The 12,682-nt window shown below is 47.2% G+C and overlaps 1 protein-coding gene and 1 long non-coding RNA gene across 3 annotated transcripts; both read left to right on the top strand.

The window, feature by feature from the left end:
- The first annotated feature begins 630 nt into the window (after nucleotides 1–630).
- On the top strand, nucleotides 631–6,086 carry LOC135174534 (uncharacterized). Of its 2 annotated transcripts, XR_010301963.1 has the most exons (3): nucleotides 631–713; nucleotides 3,141–3,218; nucleotides 5,972–6,086. It is a non-coding gene; the product is annotated as an uncharacterized LOC135174534 (long non-coding RNA). The 2 variants fall into 2 exon arrangements; XR_010301962.1 differs by lacking the exon at nucleotides 5,972–6,086 and having other exon boundaries at nucleotides 3,141–3,616.
- Nucleotides 6,087–6,640: 554 nt separating this feature from the next.
- On the top strand, nucleotides 6,641–11,549 carry LOC135174535 (ral guanine nucleotide dissociation stimulator-like 1; the record flags this gene model as incomplete). The annotated part of the gene is made up of 6 exons (XM_064141809.1): nucleotides 6,641–6,645; nucleotides 6,748–6,841; nucleotides 7,759–7,974; nucleotides 9,118–9,221; nucleotides 9,898–9,982; nucleotides 11,455–11,549. Coding segments are annotated over exons 1-6 (599 nt in total), but the record flags the coding sequence as incomplete, so codon positions are not given.
- Between the last annotated feature and the right edge of the window lie 1,133 nt (nucleotides 11,550–12,682).

The raw sequence follows: 12,682 nt of genomic DNA, 5'->3' as shown, positions 1-12,682 counted from the left end.
TGCAAGAGTATCCTGAAATGCTGCAAATCCAAATGTGTTTGTGACTTTAGGTTCTGTGTGGCAACCCAAAATGGGTCCTTTCAGGAGAGGAATCACAAGTGTTGCTGCTGAAGGTGTGGATTGGCTTTCATGTTTTTTCAGAGCTGAAGTGGGACACCGAATGAGCACTCTTGTTCCCTGCAGTAACAGTATTCTCTGCGGGATTGTCCTTTTAGATTCCAATCCACGATGGGATCATAAGATAACCTGATAGCAGCCAGACTGTGAAATGTTTTGTGGGGTGTGTCAGAGGAACATCCTAAAGATAAACTTACTAAAACCCTTGCTTGATTTGAAGAGACAAAGAATGTGGAGAACCAAAATGACAGACTTGTTCAGTAACCACAGATGGACTGTGGCTTTGAAAGGATGGCACTGAATGTATTCTATTGTGAAAGCTGTGTCAGGAGTCTGACTTCTCTCTGATTTTTGCAGTTTGCTTTTGCTTTAACGTTGTAGATAGAAGAGGAGCAGAGGACCATGTCTTCAAAACATGCTGTCAGCCAGCTGGAGGTGACCAAGATCTGGGCAATTAAAGCTGGCACGCTGGAGAAGCTTGTGGAAAACCTTTTGACATCTTTTGGAGACCATGATTTTGCCTACACAGACATCTTCCTCTCAACATACAAGGCATTTACATCCACTAAGAGAGTCCTGGAGCTTCTCCTTGACCGGTAAGAGCCCATTTATGATGAGAACTGAGCCATCAGTCGAAGCAGCAAGAGCTACTTTGAAATGAGCACTTTCAGATCATGCAAGTGTTCTTAGACCAGCACTCTCAGGGCTGAGGAAACCCAAGCTGACCTTGAATGTTTTCAGGGATGAGGCCTTCACCACCTCCCTGGGCCACCTGTTCCAATGTTCCACCACCCTCATATTAAGGAACTTCCTCCTAATGTCCAGTTTAAATAGACTCTCTAGTTTAGAAACAAATTTGCTTGTCCTGTGGAAAATGAAATTCATAGTCCTACCTTCAAGGTACATGCTCTGCCCATGTAGGTAAGAGATGCTGCTTTGCTCTGTTGGAGTTGTGCCAATGTTTTCCTCTTTCCCAGTGGCATTTTCCCAGCTCCACAGGCTATTCTCATATGTGACAACTGCCTCGGTATCTTTGGCACAAGTGGGCACTTGCCACCTAGAAAACTCTGTGAAATCACAGTTGGAGCCAGGAGGGATGACAAATACTGCAGAAACAGAAGCTGTGCTGCTGGAGAAAGTGCTTGTATGACAGTCACTGTGTCACTGGAACGTTGCTCTGGGAAAGGATGGAGGGAAAATGGGCAGAATCGCAGTTGGAGCCAGGAGGGATGACAAATCATAGAATCATAGAATCAAACAGGTTAGAAGAGACCTCCAAGATCATCCAGTCCAACCTAACACCCAGCCCTATCCAGTCAACTAGACCATGGCACTAAGTGCCTCATCCAGTCTTTTCTTGAACACCTCCAGGGACGGTGCCTCCGCCACCTCCCTGGGCAGCCCATTCCAATGCCAATCACTCTCTCTGTGAAGAACTTCCTCTTAACATCCAGCCTATACCTACCCCGGCACAACTTGAGACTGTGTGCCCTTGTTCTATTGCTGGTTGCCTGGGAGAAGAGGCCACCCCCCACCTGGCTACAATGTCCCTTCAGGTAGTTGTAGACAGTAATAAGATCATCCCTGAGCCTCCTCTTCTCCAGGCTAAACAGGCCCAGCTCCCTCAGCCCCTCCTCATAGGGTTTATGCTCCAGGCCCTTCACCAGCTTTGTCGCCCTTCTCTGGACACATTCCAGCACCTCAACATCTGTCTTGAATTGAGGGGCCCAGAACTGGACACAGTACTCAAGGTGTGGCCTTACCAGTGCTGAGTACAGGGGAAGAATAACCTCCCTTGTCCTACTGGCCACACTACTCCTGAACCAGCCCAGGATGCCATTGGCTCTGCTGCCCACCTGGGCACACTGCTGGCTCATCTTCAGCTTACAAAATCTGTCAGTACCCCCAGGTCCCTTTCTTCCTGGCTGCTCTCCAGCCACTCAGTCCCCAGCCTGTAGCACTGCTTCGGGTTGTTGTGGCCAAAGTGCAGAATCCTGCACTTGGCCTTGTTAAATCTCATCCCATTGGCCTCTGCCCACCCATCCAGCCTGCCCACGTCCCTCTGCAGGGCTCTTCTACCTTCCAACAGCTCCACACCTGCTCCTAGCTTGGTGTCATCTGCAAACTTACTGATGCTGGACTCAATCCCCTCATCCAGGTCATCAATAAAGATATTGAACAGGACTGGGCCCAGCACTGATCCTTGGGGAACACCACTAGTGACAGCTGCCAACTGGATGTGGCACCATTCACCATCACTCTCTGGGCTCTGCCATCCAGCCAGTTCTTGATCCAGCACAGAGTGAATCTGTCCAAACCATGAGCTGCCAGGAGTTTCTTGTGGCAGACAGTGTCAAAGGCTTTGCTCAAGTCCAAGTAGACTGCATCCACAGCCTGCCCCACATTCACCAGGCAGGTAACCTGATCATAAAAGGAGATCAGGTTGGTGAGGCAGGACCTGCCCTTCCTAAACCCATGCTGTCTGGGCCTGATCCCTTGGCCATCCTGTAGGTGCTGCAGAAACAGAAGCTGTGCTGGAGAAAGTGCTTGTATTACAGTCACTGTGTCACTGGAACGTTGCTCTGGGAAAGGATGGAGGGAAAATGGGCAGAAAAGATGCCCACAATGGCAAATCCAGCCTGACCTCAGTCCCTGAGCTGGCCTGGCAGCACTGCTTACTGGCCACAATGGCCCGAGGAAGCTTTGGGAGGTTTTTGGGTGCCCAGAGGAGACCACTGAAGTGTCCCACAGGTGATGGTGGCCAAAGCCTGCCTGCCTTGGAGCTGTGAGCAAATAAATGATTTGGGTTGCTTCTTCCCATGTATGGATTGCTTCACATGAATTAGGTTGGAAGAAACCAGCCGCTGCTGCCTCTGTTTTTTTTTCCTTCCTAAATGAAATAATCTCAACAGATTTGTATTTTGAGCTAGAAACACTCTTTAGGTGTTTATGGTAGTAGTTTATCAATTCTGCTGCTGGGATATTCAGTAGAGGTTTCTCTAAACACCCATCTCACTTTTCAGAAAGGAGAACCTGGAGACCCCAACCTTCGAGGAGACAGAGAGCAAGAACTGCTCCGAGCACAAAGCTCTGCCTAGAACGTAAGTGTGGCTTTGGCCAGGACTTGCTGTCGGGGAGCACATGGGCAGCAGAGATGTTGTTCCTTTTCAAAGGCCACAGTGCTGTTTGCTTGCTTAAACTGTCTCATATCAAAGGATCACACAGAGTTACAGAATAGCAGGGTTTGGAAGGGACCTTTGGTGATCAGATTCACCTAGAGCAGGTTGACAATAATATAAGCCAGAGATCTTCTCGTCAGAGAAATCATCTTAGAATTAAACATGAGATGAACACATCTAGGCCAACATTTTGTTGAAACAGACAAGGAGTGTTTGTTTCCCCTGCCTTATCGATGGCAGTAAATGGTTATTGCTTGTGACTGTTTTTATTGTGCCTTACAGCAGTGTCTGCAAACCAAAGCTGGTGTTGTCTCTGGCAACATCTGCATGCATGAGTCTTTTCCATTAGCGCCTCTGTGATTTACAGCTGCTCTTGGTGTGAAATTTAAAGTCTGAAGTCATCCTAATTTTCAAGAGAGATAGCAAAGCTATTTTGAAATGCAAGGGGAAAGTAGTTTGGTTAACCTCATAGCATCATATGAATATGTGTTTTTATCTTCAGACACTGAGTGTAAAATGTGCCTTAGGTCATCAGTGCTTGACATCTGTAGGAGCTGTGGTTTGCAGCACTGTGGCATCACTACATTTGGCTACAGGATCTTCTTCAGCATTTCTGAAGACTGTTTTTCTAACAATTTATCTCAACTTCCACCAGTTAGGAAAAGCTTAAGGTTTGTTTTTTTGCCAGTGCACTGATTTCTCTGTCCCTGAGGAAGCCACCTTTAGTTTTGAGATGGAAGAAAAATGTTCGGTTTCCTTATCAAGAGATGCAGTCAAGACTGAGCAGTACACTACAGCATTGCCATTCCTGAAGTTCAAGCAGGCTGTCGACTCATAGCACATTCTGTTCCATGCACATTTTGCTTGGTCTTCTGCTTACCCCCATGTTTTTCTGATGGCTTGTGTGTTGGGATAAGGGAATTTTAAGTCTGGCTTTAAATGGTTTCCATTAACATACCAGACACCTTCCTGTCTCCATTGCCTGAATGGACAAAGAAGCTGCAAAGAATCTGTTGTGTTTAACCCCCAGAGAGCAATGGGTGGAAGCTCCTTGGCTCTGAGTATTTCAGTAGCTGTCTCTACTTGAGAGCTTAATTAATGTCTACAAATGGTAAAAGGATTCTCAAGTGCTTTAATTAGAAACAAAGCAGGATAGAAAGCTACAAGCTCTGCTGATTTGGGCTCTTTCTCTTGCCCTGTGAGAGTCACCCAGGGAGCTCAGTTCTCCTCCATTCTTTCCTGGCTGGTGGAACAGAGAGCTATGACTATTTCCACAGGATGGTTTGGGTTGGAAGGCACCTTGAAAAGTCAACTAGCCCAACTCCCTTGCAAGTCAGTAGGGACACCTGCAAGGAGAGCAGGTTGCTCAGAGCTCCAAACAACCTGACCTGGACTGATTCCAGGGATGGGGCATGTACCACCCCTGTGGGCAACCTAAGCCAGGGTCTCACCACCTTTAAAAGATTTCTTCCTTGGGTCTCCCTGGAGCCTTTTCCTCCTGTTTTAACATGAGAACTCATCAAAGAAGGGCAAGTAGTTAAAACTTGTCCACAAGCAGCAAGAAGACAGGATAATGTAGTAGGTAGAGGCAACAAGAGACAGCCAGTGGGTTCCCACACTCCCATCCAAAATGAGCTCTAGGGTCTCCTCTAACCTCCAACTCTGGGCAAACCATTTGACCTCCCCCTGTCTCAGTCAGTCCAGTCATGCAAAACAGATTAAGGATTTATACTGGGGATGTGAAAGATCATTTCACAGCCAGCTGATGGACCCCAAGGAGCCTGATGGAGAGAAAAGGGAAAGAGATGGAAATACTTTGGACATAGGAGAGTGATGTTTTTAAATGGTGCTGTGACACAGGGTGCTGGATGTGTGCTGAGCTGGAAAAGATGATTAAAAGTGTGAGGAAAGGAGAGGGTGGAGTGGGAGCTTGGTAGCCTCTCTGTGGGCACACATCTGTTGGTGGCCTTTCTTGCACCTTGGGCTGTGGAGCTGGACTGGCTGTTGTGTGACATCTGTCCTGGCTGAGAATAATGGTCCCGAAGCTCCAGATAAAAGCTTGGCCACTGATGTTCTGTGATGCATGGGAATGGTTTGGAGCTGTGCCTGGGGAAGTTCAGACTGGACATTCAGAAGCATTTCTTCAGCAGGAGGATGGTCAAACCCTGGAACAGGCTTCCTAGAGAGGTAGTCAATGCCTTGAGTCTTCAGTGTTGAAGAGGCATTTGGCCAATGCCCTTAACAACAGGCGTTCAGTTTTGGCCAGCCCTGAAGTGGTCGGGCAGTTGGGCTAGATAATGAGTGCAGGTCCTTCCAACTGAAGTAAGCTATTCTGTTGTGGTAGTTGCCTTAGCCATCATGATTTGATGTCTTGAATTCAGTAGGAAGATCTCAATATTGCTTACATAGATTTGGTTCTTTGTTAGTTTGTATTTGGGAGGCTATAACTTGTGGGAGTGCAAATCAGGGTCAGCTTCACTGAAGTCTCTGGCAAAACCTGAGTAGTATCTTAATAAGATTGCATACATGAAAAGGACAAATGAACTTCCTTGCTCAGTGGGTTCAGGTGGTTTGTGACTGTCTCGCTGTCTTTATAGCTGTGTGAGAGGCAGGAAGATCTGATTGCATCCCTATGTTCTGTGTGCAATCCATGTCTTCTCTCTGTTTGCTCTTAGGGCTGTAGCATCAGTGTTAAGTGCCTGGCTCAGTCAGTGCTCCGAGGACTTCCGAGAGCCTCCCAACTACCCTTCTCTCCTGAAGGTTCTGGACTACCTGAACAGGAACCTGCCTGGCTCTGACACAGAGAAGAAGGCCCAGAAACTCTTGGAAAATTCCAGAGTGAAGGAACAGAGAACAACTGTGAGTTACCTTCTGCCTCTCTGCTCTGCCAGACTGTGTGGTACCACAGGGGGGTGTGTGGAGCACGCTTCATTAACTCTACAGAGAGGCTCACCAGTGCCTTCTTATTTCCTTCTTTTTGAAACCCAAAATCTCTGTGTCAGATGAAATCTGGATTTAAGAGCATTCCTAAGGCAGTATCTTGGGGATATAACTGCAATCTCATTCCTCTACAGTTTGTTTTTTGTTGTTTGCAGATTATAACAGTGTATAAAGACCCAAACTGTAGATTAGTGAAATTCAGCAGTGCTAATGAGGAATTTTTGTTGTGGGGTGGTGGTGTTTCTTTTTGCAGAAGAAAGGTTAGCAAATGGATGAAGCCATTTCTCTGCTAAGAATCCCTGAACAGCTCAATTCTAACTGTTTCTTTTTCTTGCACCTTTTCTTTGCCAATTTAATCTGCAGGTCAACATCTTTCTTGCTAAAACCTGCAGCACTGCGGGACCATGACGTCAGGCAGCAGAGTGCCCAAAGTGCTTTCGTTCACTGCCTGCTGCACACATTTCCTGTTATGTTTTCTGTCCTGGGCAGGTGATGAATTCCTTAATACCAGCTGCCATGTCCTGGAGGTCCAATATGAAGAAGAACTACAATTTTCTTCTTTGCCTGAGGCCCTTGTAGCAGAACAGCTGACCTACATGGACTCTGTACGTCGAGGGGAAACTCTGCTGGGTTTCTGCAGCACTCCCTTCTTTTAAAGTTCTGTCTGTATAAGTACAGTGTTGCACAGCAGGTAGAACACTCTTTTCAGTGGTGCCCATTTATAAGAGCAGGATCAGTGGGCACAAATGGGAGTGCAGGAGGTTGCATCTCAACATGAAGAAAAACTTCTTTGCTGTAAGGATGCTTGAGCCCAAGAGCAGGCTGCCCAGAGAGGTTGTGGAGTCTCCTTCTCTGAAGAGATTCCAAATCCACATGAACGTTGTGTTCCTGGGCAGCCTGCTGTGGATGACCCTGCTTTAGCAGGGGGGTTGGACTAGATAGCTCTACAAGTCCCTCCCAGCCCGCACCATGCTGGGATGGCCTGGGTTGTTGGGACACAGAACACTGCTCTACTTGGTTATCCAAACCAGCTTCCTTCACTGGGCTTTCTTCCTTCAGTCATTGTGAAGCTTTGGTTGGTTTTCTCTAAGGTGTCACTGTAAATCTGTGTAGGCTTTTTGGCAAAGTTCAGTGTTTGACACCTGAGAAATAGGACATTTTGACCAGATTGCTGCCTGGCCTCAAGATGTGCAGGTAGTCTGTAGCGTTCCGGTTTGGTTTGTCTGTATTAACCTCCTTCAGAGTATCACTTGATCTTTTTTACTTTTGTTTCCCCTTGGTCCTGCAACTGATCTGAAGTTGTCTCTTCTTTTCCCAGGACTGTTTAGCTGACAGTTTTTCTAGGGCATCAAGCCTATAAATAATGTGCCAAAGTGTCTATTTTAAACTAAGAGAAAACAAATCTTTACCTTTTAATATTGCCTAGGATTTAGATCCAATTTGTACGGTAAAGATTGTCCACTGTCTTGTGGACAGCATAGGTCTAGGAGAGTCCTGCTGACTTATCTCTATTTCACTCTAGAAATTGTTCCAGAAAGTTGTTTCCCAGCATTGTTTGGGGAGCATTTGGTCACGCAGGGACAGGGATGAAAACAAAGAGCTGGTGCTTAGCATCAGAGCCACCATCACTCAGTTCAACGCCGTTTGCAATTGCGTTGTGAGCACCATCGTGAAGAATAAGGACCTAAAGACACATCAGAGAGCCAGGATCATGGAGAGATGGATCCATATTGCCCATGTAAAGCTTTTATTTTGTATTCTTCAGTGTTTCTGGTGTGGGAGGTGGAGGGAATAAAAGGGTTGTGTGCATTGGTCCCAGGCCAGTGAACATCTTAGCGCTAAATCTTTCTATTTTTGACTGCCTTTCTGTGTACTATCAGGTGAAGTATTCCCCTTCCTCTCCTCTGTTCCTTCCCCACCATGGAAATGGGGGTTGGTGCTGGTCTTCACAGGGCTGGGATCTCTAATGAATGGGTGAGGTGAATGGGGAGTGCTGTACACTTGCTAATACATCTATGGGAAGACACAGGTATATTCAGCCACTTCCCTGCTAGCAGTGAAAGAAGTGACATGGTAGTTAACAACATCCAGAGGTTAGACCTGCTTTCAGAGGAGCATTTGACAAGAGTGGAGTTGGCCTGGCAGTGGTGCAGGCAGAATAAGCCTTGTGGTCACCTGCCTTGGGCCATTAACATTCAGTCCATGAGCATCATGCTCCTTCTGCTGTGTCTATGAATGCAGTGGGAGCTGAAATCAGGTGTGGCAGAGGACAGCACAAGTGTTTCTGTTTTCATACCTTCACATACACCACAGAATTACAGAATTGCTTTGCTTAGAAAGAAGACCTTTAATATGAATCAAAGTCCAACCATTCTCTAACTCTACCAAGGCTGGTGTTAAACCATGGCCCTCAGCACCACATCTCTGCCTCTTTTAAACACCTCTAGGGATAGTGATCCAACCACCTCCCTGTCCCTTTCAATGAGAAGGGTTCTTCTAATGTCCAACCTAAGCCTCCCCTGGTGCAACTTGTGGCCATTTCCTCTTGTCCTATCACTTACTAATAGGGAGAAGAGACCAAACCCCACCTTGTTCCAACCTCCTTTCAAGTAGTTCTCTGTTCCACTTTTCTTTTCTCTAGAACTGGAAGCTGTAGCACAAAGGCATGAAAGTGAGGGCAGCGACATCTAAGCATCAAAGCACATAAAGTGTTTGGTGCCTGAGGATGGGCAGTGATGTTTTTGATGCTCAGTATTTGTACAGCTGCCTGCTTAGCAGTGGGGAGGTGCACCAGGCACGACAGCGCTCTCACAGAAGAGCACTTGAGCAATGGGGATGCTGACATTTAAAGCTGCTGTGTTTCTGACCGCTCTATTCCTAGGAGTGTCGTGCGCTGAAGAATTTTTCTGCCCTGGGGGCTGTTGTTTCGGCACTGCAATCCTGTGCTGTCTTTTGGCTCAAGAGTTCCCGGGCACGTGTTCCAAAGTAAGTCTCCCGTTCTGTGCCTAGCCCCAAAGAAAGGCAAAAACTCAGTGCTCTGTCTTTTCATCTTGTCCTGCTCCTTCACAGACATTCCTGTAAGGCTAAGACGTGAGCTCCTCTTTCATACCAAGGGGGCAACCTGCCCTTGGGGGTACCAGCTCTCTTCTGTCCTTTGTAGCATACTGGGTCTTCCACAACCTATTTTGAACAGCTGTGGGACTAGCTACTCACCCAGCTCATGCCCACCATTCTCACAAGGCCAGCACAAGGGCACCATGGTGCTTGCCTGTTGTCTTCTCTCCTTTGAATCGTAGGACCATCATGGAATGGCTTGACTTGGAAGGCACCTGAGAGAATCTCTCTCTGCTATTTTTCTATTCCTTCAAATCCATTTAACCACCTTCTTAGAACCAGCTTAGTCTCATCCCCTGCGGTGTGATTGAGATCCCTGGCATACCTAGATGGCATTTCCTTGTGATGCTGTAAAATAAAGCCTAAATTTATTTGGGGCACCAAAAGTTCCCAGCAGGGTTTCTTGTAGACATGCAGCATCTCATTGGATACATTTTGGTGGTGTTCTCTTTTATATGCCCAACTGATCCATAGTGGAAAAAAAAGTGATCTGGTCTGATTTAGAGCTTACTGCTGACACAAAGGATTGGATCTTTCCCTGTTACAGAAAGGCAGTGCTGCTGTTAGAGGAGCTGGCCCATATCTTTGCAGACCGTAACAATTCCTTGGCAGCTAAGGAGCTGGTGGCAAAGGTGAGACTTAGCTTGAATTGCAGTGCTTGTGATCAGAGTCACAGCTGAGCTTAGCCCTTTCTCTAACCAACTGCCAAAGCTCTTCTTGTAAGGCTTAGGCTTTTCTCCTGGGCTGAGAGGTGATTTTGTGGTTCCTGAAAGAACCAAGAGGTGGAGGGAGGAGATTCTGCCCCTCTGCTTCACTCTGCTGGGATCCCACCTGCAGTGCCAGGGCCAGCTCTGGAGTCCTCAGCACAGCAGACACATGGACCTGCTGGAGTGAGGCTACTGCGATGATGGGAGGGCTGAAAGGCCTCTGCTGTGAGACCAGGCTGTGAGAGTTGGGGTTGTTTGACGTGGAGAAGAGAAGCTCCAGGGAGACCTTCTTGTGGCCTTTCAGGACTTGAAGGGGCCAGTCAGAAAGCTGGGGACAGACTTTTTATCAGGGCCTGTTGTGACAGGACAAGGGGTGATGGTTTTAAACTAAAGAAGAGAGATTTAGACTGGCTACAAGGATACTTTTCCCACTAAAAGTGTGGTGAGATGCTGGTCCAGGTTGCCCAGAGAGGTGGTAGATGCCTCATCCCTGGAATCATTTCAGGTGATTTTGAACAGGGCTGTGAGCAACTTGCTGATTGCTGAGGGTTGAACTAGATGAGGTCTAAAGGTCCCTCCCAATCCAAGGCAGTCTGTGATTCTATGGAACGATTGATGAATACAAACATGTGCTCAGCTGTCTACTTTCTGCCCTACACGAAACAATCCCATTAACTGCTCTTGCTAAAGAGAAATAGGTGGAAGCCCAGACAGTTCTGTGTAGTAAAGTAGGTACTGTAAGTACTGGAATTCTTGTGATAAAGAAAATTGGCTCTAGTCAGAGCAAGAATCTTTTTGCACAAGGTCACAAAGCTTCTGATGTACCAGCTTGAAAGCTACACAGACTTCTCCAGAGATGGCTTCATAAAATGTGTCCACTTTCCAGTCTGCTGATGCAAATGGCTTTTGTCTCCAAGTTGGCAAAGGACAGGGGAAGAGAATTCTGGAACAGGGAGGCAAAAGTGTTGAGCAGAATTTTTAATTTGACTGGGGAAAATACATCTCCTTTTGGCTGGTGGAGACAAGTCTTTGCTTCACAAGTGTGTAGAAACACAAACTGTAGAGCTCAGAGTGCAGCTTCTAGTAGCCTAGAAGGTTTAAAATGTGACTCACTACTGTTAAAATGAAGGGAATGGCTGGGGAGTGAATTGCTCCTTCTCTGGCAGCAGGTAACCAGGGACCCTGTCCCTCCCCAGGGTTTCTTCCCCCAGCAGGGTTTCCTGGTGACCCACTGTTACAAATCAAGGTATGGTGGCAATATTGGTGAGAAGATCCTGTTCAGAATTTGATTTAAGGTCTAGATGAGGTACTGAGGATGATGGAATGAAAGAAAACATGGTTTACAAGACCACTGCCTGCTTCTTCCATGTCCTTATTCTTGCTCTGATCTTCTGCAGGGGACAGGGCAAGTCCTGGTACCTTACCTCGGTGCTTTCCTCACTGATCTTGTCATGCTCGACACAGCCCTTCGAGACTGTGGAGGTAATTTGGGGTGATTATCACTGAATCCTAAATATCCTCCGAATCGTTCAGCTCTGAGTCTGCCCTTCCTTGTGTCCTGGAGTCCTGTACCCCTAAATTCCTCTCCTGCCCAGACTTTGGGGGGAAAGGGGAAAAGCCGCTTGGTTCCCCACCCCCCCCCTCGCCTGCCCTGCAGCTGTGAAGGAGGGGGAGGAGTGCCCCGTGAAGGGGGGGACTGCCCCATGAGTTTCCACGCTGGAGCCAGGCTGGGATTGGCCGTGCGCTTTCGCGCCTAAGGTGTGGTAACTCTGCCCTTTGTCTAGCAAAGGGTATAACTATTGGGGGTCTTCCCGCCTTTGGGGTTCCCGCTTTGGAATGTGCCCGTGCCTGGACGTATGTGTCTGCCTGAGCTCACACACTCCCCTCGGCTGGACTGCAGAGACCTTCAAAGGGATTCGCTTTGCTGTCCACACCTTTGTGTGCCTAACGACCCTTAACGACCCGTAACGACTCCTGCAGCCGCTGGAAAGGAAGAGAGGGACAGACCGCACGAGCCAGCCTGAGTGAGTGATTTGGCTTAGCTTAATTGAGTAAGAAACCACTATTAATTAATAGCTGAGTCCTTTTCCAGCCTCTGAGTCCCAATAGAGTCAGATTATTGATGGTATCCTTGTAGATTAATTCTCATGCAACTGAACCTGTTTATTAAACTAAATTAATCTTTGTATATATAGTTGTGGGGGCGGGGTTTTGAGAAAAATAAATAATATCTATTTTTGATAAATTCTCGACTTGGCCACGAATGAATCCTGCTCTCCGCAACACCTTGTATCTTCTGCTGGATTCTGATGCAGCTCATGAAAATCTTTTCTCACAAAGAAGAGTAGTCTCAGCAACAAGAATCTGATGTGAATTTGTGTGCAGTTATCTCAAAGGACAAGCTTAGCATCAAACAGGCTGCCCAGGGTAGCATTGGGGTCCCCATCCCTGGAGGGATTTCAAAGCCATGGAGATGTGGTGCTGAGGAACCTGGTTCAGTGGTGACCTGGCAGTGCTGGGTTAACGAGGGTACTCTGTGATCTTAAAGGACTCGTCCAGCCAAAATGGTTCTATGATGTTATGATTGTTTCCTTAAGTTGAAAACAGAAGGACAGGAGGCTTTCC

This window comes from Pogoniulus pusillus, unplaced genomic scaffold (genome assembly GCF_015220805.1).
Source record: "Pogoniulus pusillus isolate bPogPus1 unplaced genomic scaffold, bPogPus1.pri scaffold_74_arrow_ctg1, whole genome shotgun sequence".
NCBI lineage: Eukaryota > Metazoa > Chordata > Aves > Piciformes > Lybiidae > Pogoniulus > Pogoniulus pusillus.
Note: the sequence above shows the minus strand (reverse complement) of the source record. Positions and strands in the feature narration are given on the sequence as shown.